This window comes from Micromesistius poutassou, assembly GCF_964030765.1.
Source record: "Micromesistius poutassou genome assembly, chromosome: 21".
Lineage (NCBI taxonomy): Eukaryota > Metazoa > Chordata > Actinopteri > Gadiformes > Gadidae > Micromesistius > Micromesistius poutassou.
This window is the reverse complement of record NC_140291.1, coordinates 14,067,581-14,082,055: the sequence shown is the minus strand read 5'-3', so window position 1 is coordinate 14,082,055 and position 14,475 is coordinate 14,067,581. Positions and strand designations below refer to the sequence as shown.

At 43.9% G+C, this 14,475-nt stretch overlaps 1 protein-coding gene across 2 annotated transcripts in view; it reads left to right on the top strand.

The window, feature by feature from the left end:
- slc39a11 (solute carrier family 39, member 11) overlaps window positions 1-14,475 on the top strand; it is a 60,416-nt gene that overhangs the window by 39,391 nt on the left and 6,550 nt on the right. For both annotated transcript variants that reach the window (XM_084485652.1, XM_084485651.1), the window contains exon 6: window positions 10,222-10,389. In XM_084485652.1, the coding sequence (XP_084341778.1) occupies window positions 10,222-10,389 (168 nt within the window). The remainder of the gene's footprint in view (window positions 1-10,221; window positions 10,390-14,475) is intronic.

The window sequence follows — 14,475 nt, the reverse complement described above, 5'->3', positions numbered from 1 at the left end:
TCTTCTCTAGTGTCTGAGACATTACAGCGGCCTGCTGCAGGGGCTTCCTCTGGGTTCCTTCTTAACTTGAAACTAATCCAAATCCTTGGTGTTGGTATCATCTGCTATCTGTGGCCATCACAGAAAACCACCCAATCTCTCCCCTCCCAGTCTCATTGGATCCATTTTTAATTGAACTATGCGTGTGGTATATGAACGGTAGGTATTGCGCATTGTGTGTATTTGAAGTGGCTGTTTCGATCAATGTTCCATATACTTAAGGTCAGCCAACTGGCAAATCTTTACCTCTGTACATTATTGCTATTTTTTTCCTTAGTTTTCCTGGTGGTTGCTGATTGTATCAAACAAGGCAAACATGATGCTTCGGGTTTTTCAGATTGCAAACATTAAGTATTCATTGTATGTATTGACTATACAGAACACAGGATCTATAGTAGAAGAATTCTCCTGTGTTAAATGGAAAAGTTTCCTCCACATCCCGTATATTGTCCCTCCTGGCAATTGTACCTTTCTTTTATCGTAATTTATACCACCCACACACACACACACACACACACACACACACACACACACACACACACACACACACACACACATACACATATACACACACACACACACACACACACATATACACACATAATGTCAACCCCAAGGGGATAAGTTGCGTGTTACTAGTCACGGAAATTCCCGGAAATAATTAAGGTCACAGTGGAATAAAATGCATAAAGACCGACTCGTAGCCTGTAAGAATGTTCTAGATTCCCTTGTCAAAATCGAGTAAGTGCTCATGACATGGACCTCCTCCATGTCTCCCACTGGAGGCGTAAACATGGTGTTTACAACAAGGTCACCCTCACGCTGTTAGACGTTAGGAGATGCTTTTCTCAGGAGAAACTTTACATTACATGGAGTAGGTATGGGTTAGACAGACTGAACCCTTTTGGATCTGGAGTCTTAACACCCCTGCCAAACACACTTTCCTGCCCACATGCCCCAAAAGCTGTACACTGATTGGACATGCTGTGAAAGGTCAGCCGTAAACAGGGTCAAAGTTCAAATAACGGTGGAAAAAAGTTCTGTGGCCACATAAGGCATTTCTTCACACAGTGGCATGGTGTTTGCTAGATCTTTAGGAAGACTTGCATCATTTCATTTCTTGTGTTTTGTCTTAAGAGAGCATGGCCTCACCACTGCCAGGGTAAGAGCTTTGAATCCCACCTCGATGCCATGTCCAGAGTCAATACACTCCCAGTATCGAGTGTCCACCAACTGGCATATCTCAATACATCATACCTATGTATTGCATAGGTATGATGTAACCAAACTATTCATACATTGGCGTAGCCGTGTGATGGTTGGATAGCTTTCGACTGGGCTCCAATGAGCTCAGCACCGTGACAGGTGGAGATGGATGATAGAAGATGGAAGGCAGATGAATGGCGTAATAATTACTAAGTTCACTTAAAACGTGATTTTCACTCTACGGCTTTAAATGTCATCAGAGAAAGTTGACAAAAAACTCGTCCTTCTACTTTTATGGCGGATGGTGTGCCAGTGACCGCTGCAATGATTGCCTCAGCTGACGGACGGGTCGGGCCGTCCTCGCTCCCAATGTTCCACTGCACGGCGTCAGCTTGAGTGTGTATTCATCCACTCTCAGCGACAGCGCTGCTGTTTGTATCTGCTCTGCCGTGAATGCTTCAATCCTTCACTTGCACATTTTATAGGCAATCTTATGGAGAAATCACCACTCTAAAATTCAGGTACCGGAAAATTGGGGTCAGACTATGTCGAAACCATGTTATATTGCAGTTTAAGTGTACATTGGTCCTTTATGAAGAGTTGAGTGTACTAACCCATTAAGTAAATGTATTTTCAGATCACGTTGGTGTATGGCTTTTTATCGTGATCCTTCTCTCTCACTCTCTGACTTTCTTTTGTTTGATCGCTTGTTTGTTTTCATTCGCTATTTCGCTCTTTCATTGGTTGGTTGGTGCAGTCTGTGTGTCTGTGTGTCGGTGTGTCTGTCTGTCCCGCTCTGTTCTGTCCCTACTCCCTCTCTTCAAAGTGACTGAATTAAAGGTCTGTTATGTGAAGGTTTTTGTGTGTGTGTTTGCGTGCATTTTTGCACACCACATGTCAGAGAGGGGACACCCCGACACTGTAGACAATCTCGGACACAAACGCACAAAACGGCTATGGGTAGGTTGTTGGTGGTGGTTAGTTTTAGTATTTTGTCGGCGTCTACAGCTTCTGATCCACACGCACGCACGCACGCACGCACGCACACACACACACACACACACACACACACACACACACACACACACACACACACACACACACACACACACACACACACACACACACACACGTACGTACAGTCACACACAAACGCATGCAGACACACACACACACACACACACACACAGTCATAAACATACACACACACACACACACACACACACACACACACACACACTTAGATCAAATCAATGTATTTACTTTGGATGCGTAGATGGAGGAAAGGCTGGACAAAGGTAGTGCAGGGAGGCTGGAAGTGAGACAATGTAGTGAAGTATGGCCCTTCATCGCCAGCAGGGCCCCACTTTGTACAGCTGCAGCCCCTTTGGGCCTGCATCAGCAGGGACACACAAAGTGCTTTCAACCCTGCCGTGTGAACTGATCCCGAGAAGCAACGAGAGGGCCGGTACTGCCTGTGACGGCATGCTCTGCTTCATTAACTCTCTTTTCTCTTTATATTGTGAGTTTTGTTCAAATGAAGAAAAAGAGAAATGGTATTTTTTTCCTGGAAATTCTAGTTGCTGTGAAGGTAATCCATCTGATCCTGTTCTCTTGTCTGTCGGCCTGGTCGTCTGGGGTGTAAGTTGGTCCTGCCCTCTGTCCGTCTACTTGCTATCTATAATTACAGTCTATCGATCTGTAATCCATCGTGGTTTACAAGTCAAACTCGCTCGCTCTTTCTGTCCTTCTCCAGCTCAATCCTTCTGCATCTTGCCGTATCTTACTTTTTGTTCACGTCTCCTTCTCTGGTGCCTTTTTTCAACCACTACTTGCTCCCCGTAACTTTCCATTTATCAAATCTCCAGTGCAGTACAATTCAGAACACCACTGTCACGTTAACTCAGTTACTTGCAATAGCAAGTAGAAAATCAGTAGCAAATGCAGGGCAATCCACGTATTCAATACAATTCCTTTCAATCTCATTCAATTCAATTCGATCACATTTGGTTTACCTCATTCTGGGCAAACCGCGCTGCACATCGGCTGGGCCTCGATCAGCCCCACCACAAAACCCTCCTGCTATCAAACCGCCACGGGATGGGTGGTTGTGTTGTACTTTACAAGGTCAGCCAGGCCTCCACCCCCCCCTCTTCCACCCATCATTGGATGGCACACTAAAGGGACGGACCACCTGACCAGCCCCCCTCCCCTTATGCCGGCCCCTCTTAGCCCCTCTGTCTGCCATTAATGCCACCAATCAGAGTGTGTAGCGGCCCGTCTAATGGAAATAAATGAGAAGGAATCACACAGGCTGTGCCAATTAACGTGGCCCAGTGCCTGGGGTGGGTTTCGCGAGGCCTATTATCGGTTATTTTGTGAAGCCTGTTATCGGTATGCGGCCCTTTCGCATTAAACATTCAACGTTTTTTGCGCGCTAGAGAGCCCCGCACCCATTCATATTCTGAAGAAGTTTTGTCGCCGTGGATATCGTTTGACAGTCAGCGATAAGATAATCAATTCAACCTTGATACACAGACAATTCACCTAATCTTGCGCTCGGGTGTACAGGCGTTGTTAAGCAGGGGGGCGATTCATAGCCGGTGTTGTGACCTGAATACATTAAGTTGTGTCGTTGTTGAGCATGAGATTGAATACAGGGGCGTTTAAGTGTGTTTTTTCATACTTTAATTTATTTGTGTATGTATGTATACTGTGTGTGTGTGTGTGTGTGTGTGTGTGTGTGTGTGTGTGTGTGTGTGTGTGTGTGTGTGTGTGTGTGTGTGTGTGTGTGTGTGTGTGTGTGTGTGTGTGTGTGTGTGTGTCCCAGACCCAGCAGCGGTTCTACATTGAATTGCGCCCCGGGCGAGACCCCCTCCGTGCGGGGGGGAGTATGATCGATTCGTTTGCTCGTGCCGCCCCCCCCCCCCCCTGTAATGCCGCCCCCCCCCCCTGTAATGCCCCCCCAGGGGGCTGCCCGTATCGCCCGTAGCTAAAACCGCCACTGCCCAGACCATATGTGTAGGTGTGTTTCCATGCATTCATTCAAGTACTCTGTATATGGCAGCACTATATAATGAGGTGTGTGTGTGTGACTGGAACAGTGTGTGTGTAAGGGCAGGTATTGTTGACAATAAGGACATGCTTGAGATAGGTGAGACTGAGGAACCAGCTACAATAACAGAGCCATAATGGAGCTCGGTGTGAGCGATGAGAGAGGAAGGGGAGGGGCGGCTCGGGGAGTGAAGCCTTGCATTGCAGATAGGTGGCGGGTACTCGAATAGGGATTGAGAAGTAGTGCGTACGTGCGTGCGTGCGTGCGTGCGTGCGTGCGTGCGTGCGTGCGTGCGTGGCTGTTTGTGTGTGTGTGCGCCCAAGTTAAGTGGCACATCCTCATTGTAAAGCTGTCTTCTTGCCACCGCGTTCCCACCCAGTTATCACTGAACGTGACAGGGCTCCCCGCCACGGCTGTGCAGAGGAGATTGACATATGAGCGTTAATGATATAGCTACCCGGAGTGTGTGCAGTGCATGTCTATACACTTGTGTGTGTGTTACTGTGTGCCTGTGTGAGAACCCTTATTTGCTGCCATCAATGCCCATGCTAATTGTAACCACCATCAATTAGTCATGCAATAATGACGTTGCCCTGGTTGGCTGTCTAAATATGGGATATATGGGGGCTGTGATATCAATATGCTTCTGGACGTCTAGCCCTGTGCGGTATATCCCTGCACTGTGCGCTATGAATTATTTAGCAATTTAGGAGACGCTTTTATCCAAAGCGACTTTCAGCAAATACATTCAAGTCATTAAGGAGCCGGCACAGGGTTTCAACAGCTTGCTCAAGGATGCCTTCTGGCGGTCCCTTCTGGCTGGGGGCCAAACACCGTGACCTCTACATGTGTGGGGATCAGTCACACATGTGACTGGAGACTCGTGACCCCCATTATAGGAGATGTGTGAATGTCTTCCATTCCAGATGGGAGAGAGAGAAAAATACACTCAAGGTCAATGTGGTTCTCAAGGTCTGTTGTTGTGCCACCTGCACATCTGTCTTTACGATATTTCGGGACACTCGCACGATCCCCTACCCCTCCCCGTGTCACCGCGTACTCAAAATGTTGTTCATTGGGACTTTTGATTGGTCGCATCCTCCTTTTCTAGCCTTCTGGATCTGCTTGGATTGTTACTTTTGCATGGTTTTCTCCCCTTTTGTACCATTTTCACCACATTATTTCAACACTTCACTGACCTTACCCGAAGAAGCAAACTTCTGAGTATGACAGGTAAGAGAACACCGTCTCTTGGAGCTGGTGTGAATAACCTAGATGCACACGGTCTAAACGAAGCGTAAAACTCTGCATGTGTATGACAGTTTTTTGTGGGGCTTCCAGAGTTTTAATGAACACAAAAGACACAAACTTCATCTCCAAATGTGTTGCTAATTGTTGAACAAGGGAATGAAAGGTTCCTCTTGAGGGTCTAGTCTGTTTTAATGAGATGCAGTCAGCTGATGGCAGACTTTAATAATAACAACTCACTGTGCATTGCGAAAGTTTTATTAAACAACAGAAGTCTAGACAGAGTGTGAATTGGGCATGCGTACGCAATGTTGCTCCATTGAGATGGAGAGACAAAGGTAGTCTCCTATTACTTAACCCCATGATAGGACCCGAAAATGTGCGGTAGATCACAGGCCTCCAGGCATTAGGGTCATGCAGAAAAGCTTAGTGGTTGTGGCCCTGGGAGGTGGACCTCTGAGTCGTGTGACGAACATCCCTGGCAGATTTGGTGTAAATCTGTTTAGAGTGACCAGTGACCGACTATTCTACTAAATTTGGTGCAAATCCTCACTTTACTTTTTGAGATATGTTGTTCACAGACAGGGTCGATACAAGAAAATAAACACACGCAGACAGAGGTGAAGACATAACCTCCCTGGCAGAGGTAATTATAGAGCATAGACGACTGAGGCAGACAGAAGTGGTTTCAATGATTGCATTATCTGGTAAACAACAATCTGTAAGAACAACTTAATGCACGGAGGGCGAGGGACGAGAGACAGAAAAATGTGTCTGAAGGGGAGACGGAGAGAGATATGAGGGGGGATGGAGATGTAGGGGGGGGACCCGTGAGAGAGGAGAGAAGGAGAGAAAGAGGGGGCGTTGAAGAGGGAGGGAGGGTGAGTAGATGAGGAGATGAGGAGAAGGTGAGAGAGGAGGGAGATGGAGAGAGGGGGAGGCTGTGATAGAGGAGAGGATGAGGGAGTTGAAGAGAGAGGGAGAGTGAGTGGATGAAGAGAGGTTGGGAGTGTGCGCGATCAGGAGAGATTGAGTGGGTGAGACAGCGTGAGATTGTTGAGACAGACAGAGAGAGGGAGTCAAAAAAAAAAATTTACACGCGAGATAAATACGAGAAAAGATGAAAGTGCAAAATGCTGCCCGTCATCAACGCAACACGTAATGGCCTAATTTTGATCTAACCCAATAATGCACAGAGGAGCACAGATAAGACACGCTTATGCTCGTGCACGACGCCACGAGCCATGAGTCCACTTATTGCCCTGGTCTTCCTACTGGGGGCTCTCACCATCGCCATGTGCTGTAGGTGTCAAGCTCACGTAATCCGTAGAACAACCACCAGCCCAGCTCAGCCAGAAGGTTGGGTGTTGATAATGTCAGAGTGTTAACTATGCCTTCGCAAGGAGATGGCAGGGATATCTTTTATTTATTGAAGTGGAAATAAAAGTGGAATTAAAAGCGTATGGTGCGTTGTTTTGAGACGGAACAGATCTTGCTAGAAGTGTCGGAGGGAACACATATAGGGCATTCATTAATGAGGTTGTGAGGGACCGTGTGCACCCACAGAGAGAGATGCTTGCAGACACAAAAACATAAATAAATGTATTAGTTTTGGTTGACAATGCTTTTATCCAAGGCGTCTTAAGATGTGCTGTGAGTGCATAGATCCTCAGCATGGCTCTTTTGTTTTTACAGTACTACGCCTTCACACTACAGCGTTAACAGTCTGCCAGTAGGCATCTTTTTTTTCACTTTATACATTTGAATTAGCCATTTAAGCTGAGCAGTATTCCATTGATTCTGTTGAGGGTATTTATATTTATGGGTGAAGACTGAGATCAGATCTCACACACACACACACACACGCACACGCACACACACAGATGCCTAACTCCTACCTGCTCCTTATAACTGGGCCTGGTTAAAAGCCTCCTCTTCATTACTAAATAATAAATAGCTACCAACCTTGTCCCCAACCCATCAGTGTTTGTCTCAGCCTGGGGCCAGACTTTCCCTATTTCATCAACTCTTACACCAATAAGTTTGTTCCTTCTGTCCATCAGCTCATGTGTGATGAGATACTACCTACCTTGCGTGATGAGAACTACTTTGTTTCTATTGGCGACTTTGTTTCAGAATCAACAAACGTGACATGTGGAGTCCCACAAGGTTCGATCTTAGGACCCTCTCTATTCAACATCTACATGCTCCCACTAGGGCACATCATGCAAAATAACAATATTGACCATCACTGCTATGCTGATGACACGCAAATCTATGTATCGCTATCACCAAATGATTATCAACCCATAGATCTGCCAGTGCATTGAGCAAGTCAAAGACTGGATGTGCCGAAATTTCCTTAAACTAAATGAGGACAAAACCGAGATAATTGTATTTGGTGCTAAAACCGAAAGGCTTAAAGTAACCCAACACCTTCACTCGATGTCCCTGAAAACCTCATTCAAAGCCAGAAATGTAGGGGTTATCACGGATTCAGATTTACATTTTGACAGTCACATCAAATCAGTTACAAAATCTGCATATTATCACCTTAATAACGTAGCAAGACTTAGAGGGCTTATGTCTACCGAAGATCACTAGCAAGCTTGATTACTGCAATGGTCTCCTTACAGGTCTCCCAAAAAAACTCTAAGGCAACTACAGCTTGTTCAGAATTCTGCTGCTAGAGTTCTAACAAAGACCAAAAAATTTGAACATATTACACCAATTCTTAAATCGTTACATTGGCTCCCTGTATGTCAGAGAATTGATTTTTAAATCATGTTGCTAACCTATAAATCCCTACATGGTTTAGGGCCATTTAACTGATATGCCACTACATAAGCCTTCTAGGCCACTAAGATCTTTTGAGACCAATCTGTTAATTATCCCCAGAGTCAACCCGAAACATGGGGAAGCAGGATTTAGTTACTATGCAACAAATAGCTGAAATAAACTCCCTGAGGATTTAAGACTTGCCCCAACTCTGACAGCTTTTAAAACAAGACTGAAGACTTTTATGTTTGCTTTAGCTTTCTGCTAAATCTTAAATCCACTAACTTTGCCTTTATTTTCTCACTTTCTAAAATGCTTTTTCTTTTTTTTTTAACTTTGCCTTTTTAAAATGTTTCTAAAATGCTTCTTTTTTTAACTTTGCCTTTAATTTTCTATCTATTTTACGTTTTTACTTATCTATTATTTTTCTTTTATTGTATGACAATGTTTATATGTGAAGCACTTGTGTATGAAAAGTGCTATATAAATAAAGTTGCCTTGCCTACCTTTGGTTGCCCGTTTAAATATAAATCTCCAGTACTGCCCCTTTGAAATTTATAGTCAGTCAATCGTTTCTGCTGAATATACACTATGATAGCTTATATATAATGAGCTTATGGTTTAATTAAAGATAATAATTACATTTTTAATTTAATTGAGGGTCAGGGTTTTTCAATCTATTTTACATTCCTCCAAATGTCTGAGGGCGTCTGTAAATTGCACTGACATCGATTGATAGCCAACAGGCTCGAGCAAAAGCCTCTGCATGTGGTTTTGAGCCATTGAGAGGATGTTTCTTTTTATCAAAGTGATTAAATAATGAAGTATTCTAGTGGGAAAGCCTTGGTCTCTGCATATATATATATATTTACATAGATGTTTATAGATTTTCCATGGATGTTTAATATAAGTGCAGCAGGTTGCTTTAAACCACTGCATGTGGCTTTCAGTTATTGCATCCAGAAAACACCTTATACATTTACTCACTCAATTCACTTGATAATTTAGGATATTTATTTTATATTGATACATTTCGGCATATGTCAAATTCAGTTTTTCCACTTCTTTCCCAGGATTTTTTTTTCACCCTTCCAGTTTGGGTGGCTTTAAGTTAGAGGCCATGCTTTTAACGCGTCAGGAGTTGCTGTTTTGTGTCAACAGGACAGCTGATGCTTGTACACGAGGCCTATTCAACTAGTGGCCTGTGGGCCCAATACGGCCCTTCTTATTTTTTTGTAATATGATGAGTAAAACAAATGCATTAAATCTGTCATACACATGCCTATAAGGCTCTGTCTGCCTGCTATTGGCTCAGTCAAGCTCATGTTGTATTCTATGCTGGTGAGCCACGGAGAAAGTCACTTCAGCTAGGCTAACAACACGCTTCAAGATGTCTCTCTCCAAGCCAAAAAAACGTATTCTTGATTGTGAAAATCGCCAATTCAAAAGCGAATGGACCGACAAATATTTATCAACAAAAAATGTTATAATGATACGATTAAAAGTAAAGAAGAAAGGAATGCGTCTGACAAGTTTATTCCATGTAGTAGTACTATCTATCTATTAAGTTAAGACTACTTTAAGTAAGATTTATTTGTAGCGATTCATTGACATAGTTTTACTACGCGTGGTTTTCCTTTTTGGCCCACTTGATAAGGAGGTTGAATAGCCCTGTTGTACACCATCAATGTTTTCCAGAAAAGAAAAGTGCAACATTCCATTCTTTGATTTATTTTGAAACAAGCACCAACCACCACCCCCCCCCCCCCCCCACACACACACACCACACACACACACACACACACACACACACACACACACGCAGCAAGTGTGGCACTTCCTGTGGGCCAGGTTACCCATACATCCCTCTGCTGTTCTGTGTTGCCAACATTCAGATAAGATCGAGAACGGTGAGGTGCACCAGAGGAGGAGAGGCAGCCTCCACGCGGACGGCCCCGAGGCCCCGGACCACAGACAGGAACAGGAAGAGATGGTGCGCAGGGGGAGCAGTTGGAGACGAATCATGCTTCTTATCCTGGCCATCACCATCCACAACATCCCAGGTGAGCCCAGGGGCCGAGCGCTGTTCAGTGTCCCTGTAGGTTCACTGCTCGGGACGGGATGTTTCAGTTACAGGGTCAGATGTAATCCCAGATGGGAAATGAGGGTCTCCGGGCAGAGAGTACAGGAGAGTTATACAAATCAACATATTATAAAACTGTTCAATTGTAAATGAGAAACGTATTCTTTCCATGCAAGTCCATGCATCAAGAGAATCATATCATGATAAGTTATTGAAATGTAACTAAGTTTAGTTTAGTTTCTAACACGGCTAGCCCTCCAGTAATGAGAGACGATGCTCTTTGTGAGGTTTGAGTAACGCTCCCTGTCTGCTGAGATGCTTCTCCATTCTGTCTATTAGACCCAAGGCGAATGCAAGCAGCCCTTTGATGGCTGGGCCGTGGTACATATGCTGTGGTACAGTGTGATGGAGAAGCCAATTAGGGACATTGGACGAGTATATTAGGATAAAAGTAATACTGAAAGACATAACTTGGAACAGCTCGCTCGCTGTTTCACATCCTGGGACAGTGACCGTGAAAAGCAGCATCCATTACAACTTGTATGCTTGTATATTATACTTATGTATGATGCATTACATGTTGTAGCTGCTACACCATTGCATTTTGCACACGCTTTGACTGAAAGAAGTGTGAGGTGCAGGTGATATTAAAAAGCAATATATATGCACAGCGGAATGAAACAGAATGCAATTGTTTGAGCCTGAGGGTTTCAGATTCATTGGCTTTAGAGACAATTGTCAAGCTCTGTTTTTCGACAAAACAGAAACATGATTTGTGGTCTGCCACACCATCCACATTACTCAAGTGGAAGTGTGTAATTGCATTTTTTTTTCCCAAGCTTCCACACACCAAGACATATTCTGTGTACGGTTAACCTTCTTGAAGATAAATCGCATTCTGACCACCTTTTAGTTACTAATTGGTGAGTTGAAGAGCTTCCATTTGGTCTCCCAATGTAACTGCATGGTGTGTGTGTGTGTCTTGGTATGAGTGATCTGATCTCAGTCTTCACCCATAAATATAAATACCCTCAATAAACGGAAACAAGGCAAATTCAAAAAAGGCGAAAAAAAGATTGTACTTTAGAAACCCACTCCCATCTCTAATCAACATGTGACCTGAGGCTTGACCCAGAGGAGAAACGCCTGCCTGTCCCAAAGGAAGCGTGCACTACCAGGTTGCCCGTCTGAACTGGTCCAAACAAAGTGACCCGCTGCTCTTTCATTAAGATCACAGGCCTAAATGCTGCACGCTTCAAATTGAGAAAAGTAGACTGAAAAAATAGCTTTTTATCAGGAACGGACACTCTAACATGTTCATCGTTCACACGTCAGTTTAAAAGCAGTCTCTCCTATGTTCCGAGAGCGCTGCGATGGTACCTGTTGACCGTGGTCTACTCCACATACAGCTGGGAGCTGCGATGGTACCTGTTGACCGTGGTCTACTCCACATACAGCTGGGAGCTGCGATGGTACCTGTTGACCGTGGTCTACTCCACATACAGCTGGGAGCTGCGATGGTACCTGTTGACCGTGGTCTACTCCACATACAGCTGGGAGCTGCGATGGTACCTGTTGACCGTGGTCTACTCCACATACAGCTGGGAGCTGCGATGGTACCTGTTGACCGTGGTCTACTCCACATACAGCTGGGAGCTGCGATGGTACCTGTTGACCGTGGTCTACTCCACATACAGCTGGGAGCTGGGATATAGCTGGTGTGTGGTCAGCACCATGTGTATGAGAATGGCCCTGACACCATCCCAGCTCTTCTCTTGCTGAACCAGGGACAGCGGGGGAGTTAGTTGGGAGTGTTTGGAGGACAAATGGAGTGAACAAAATAGAAGAAAAAGGAAAACTCAAGCAATAGCCACATTTTTATTGAATCTTTCTATAGGAGCACTTTATTGTAAAATGCACATTTTTCTGTTATGGCTGTTAGGCATTTTATTTTGTAATGCAGTCCTTATTTAACTTCAATGGAGCAAATAACATCTATTTATTGTTAGCATACTTATCTTATTCCTAATCCCCCTGTGCAATGTGAAAACATGAGTAATGGAAGTATTGAAATATTATTGAATTGTACTTTCTTTATTAGATTTCAGTCAGCTGTTGACTACATACAAACATTGATTCAACTACTTCAATATATTTGGCACTGAAGCATAACGCAAGTTAGATAAGAAGATGTTCTGGACCTTGGCTTGAGGAAATATTCTCCAACTGGACCTCTGAATTTTTATTGAATGCCGCTGATGTTCAATATTACAATAAATGGGGGTATTGCAAAGACAGACGGCCGCTGGGTTCAGATATAATGGAGACGAGTGTTGAGATACAAACTTATTTAATTTTACCTTTCAGTTGGAGGCAATAGTTTTTAGCACATTCCTGGAATTTCAATATCTTTGGAAAAAAGTGTGTCCCTTCTGTTTCAATTGCTGCCATCTGATGGTTCTTTAAAATTGGGATTGCTTTTCATCCCTCATTCATAGAAATTATGTTTTCTTTAAGCTCCATCATTTAAATATTTCTTCCCTTTTCAATTCGTAACCCCTCTCTACCTGTGGCTTTGAGTGGCGTGTGTGTGCGTGCCTGTGCACACGTGTGTATCTGGGTGTTAGTACAACCACTAGTGAACCACAGATCGCAGTTCAATCCCAAGCCACTTCACCAAAACACATTTTGTTTCAGTACATTTGTAGCCTCCATCTTTATTTGTACCTCTGTATGCCAGCAGACAATTATCTAAATTGCAGTGAGCTGACTCAATCCTCTGGAAAATGTTCAGAAACATCTTTGGTCAGATAATGTGATCTCTCTATATGAGCACTTGGTCAGCTCATGGAGTGTTGCACACCTCTCTAGCTGTTTGCACTGTTATTTCTTGTCTATCATTATAGACAAGAGACAAGGCCCTATTCCGTGCATTTGACTGAGAAGATTCAATTTCAAGCTGAGGCTGCCTATTCACTGTGACAGAAACGCCTGACCTTAACACTACTTAACTGCATGGGAGTGGGCGGTTGTTAGCAGTTGGATTGATCGCTATCATTCCCGCTGGCATGAGGTGTCTTTTCTGTCATGAGGTGTAATTCCTGTTAGTGTGAAGACTGAAGGAATAGTCTTGGCGGCTAAATGAGCGCTAGGGCTATTGTGCTCCTACATCGTGATAATAAGGTCTTATGGTGTTATCCATTTGTATGGTACGCCGGTACGTGCTAGTCGTAAGGTGTAAATCTCCCAGCTTTCTTGCGGCATTTCACGGAGAAACGCCCCCTTTTGTTCTGTCCCACTCTCTATTCTGAAAGTAGAGCGAGTTCAGTGAGGCCGACCGTACGACTCGACAACAAAAATGTATTTGTGTAAAGAATGTAAAGAGATTTATTTTTAGGTGGGCCGTACCGGCGTACCATACAACTGGATAGCACCATAATTAGGTCAGTGACAGTAGCAGGCCAGCAGTAAGGTACCACGTTCGCTAGTAGCTTGGAAAACGGAGCCAGGCTAAATGGAATCCAACGGAACCTGATTGATTAAGAATCATTGTGTTGGTTTCTTGTTTTTCAATTTACTTTAAGTGGATTACATTTACTACGGCAATGCAGAAGGGAAAGATGCCATGAAAATGTATTGGAGATATATGACAAGTTTTCGATGATATTCTGTTGCAAACATTTCCGTCTGGAAATAAACACACAGATTTAGATTTTTGAAAGCCTCTCAATCATCTCAAAACTGTGGCCAATGGGCTTTGTGTTGTGCATGATAGGTTAGCCATTGCACATCACAAGAATCCTTTCATCTTTTGAGTTAAAAATGGAGCACACATTCAATTATTCATTGTTTTTTCACCATTTGCATTTTATCTGTCTGTGCGTACGTCTCTTGTGCATATAGCGAACACATTGAAATATACCTCTTTGCAATCCTTCGAAAACCTCTGTAGACTTTAAATAACCACCACCCAGAGTTGATTAAAATGTAAAGAAAGCGACAACAAACAGACTCACTAACATCCCCCTACACACACACAGACACACACACACACACAGGGTAGAAT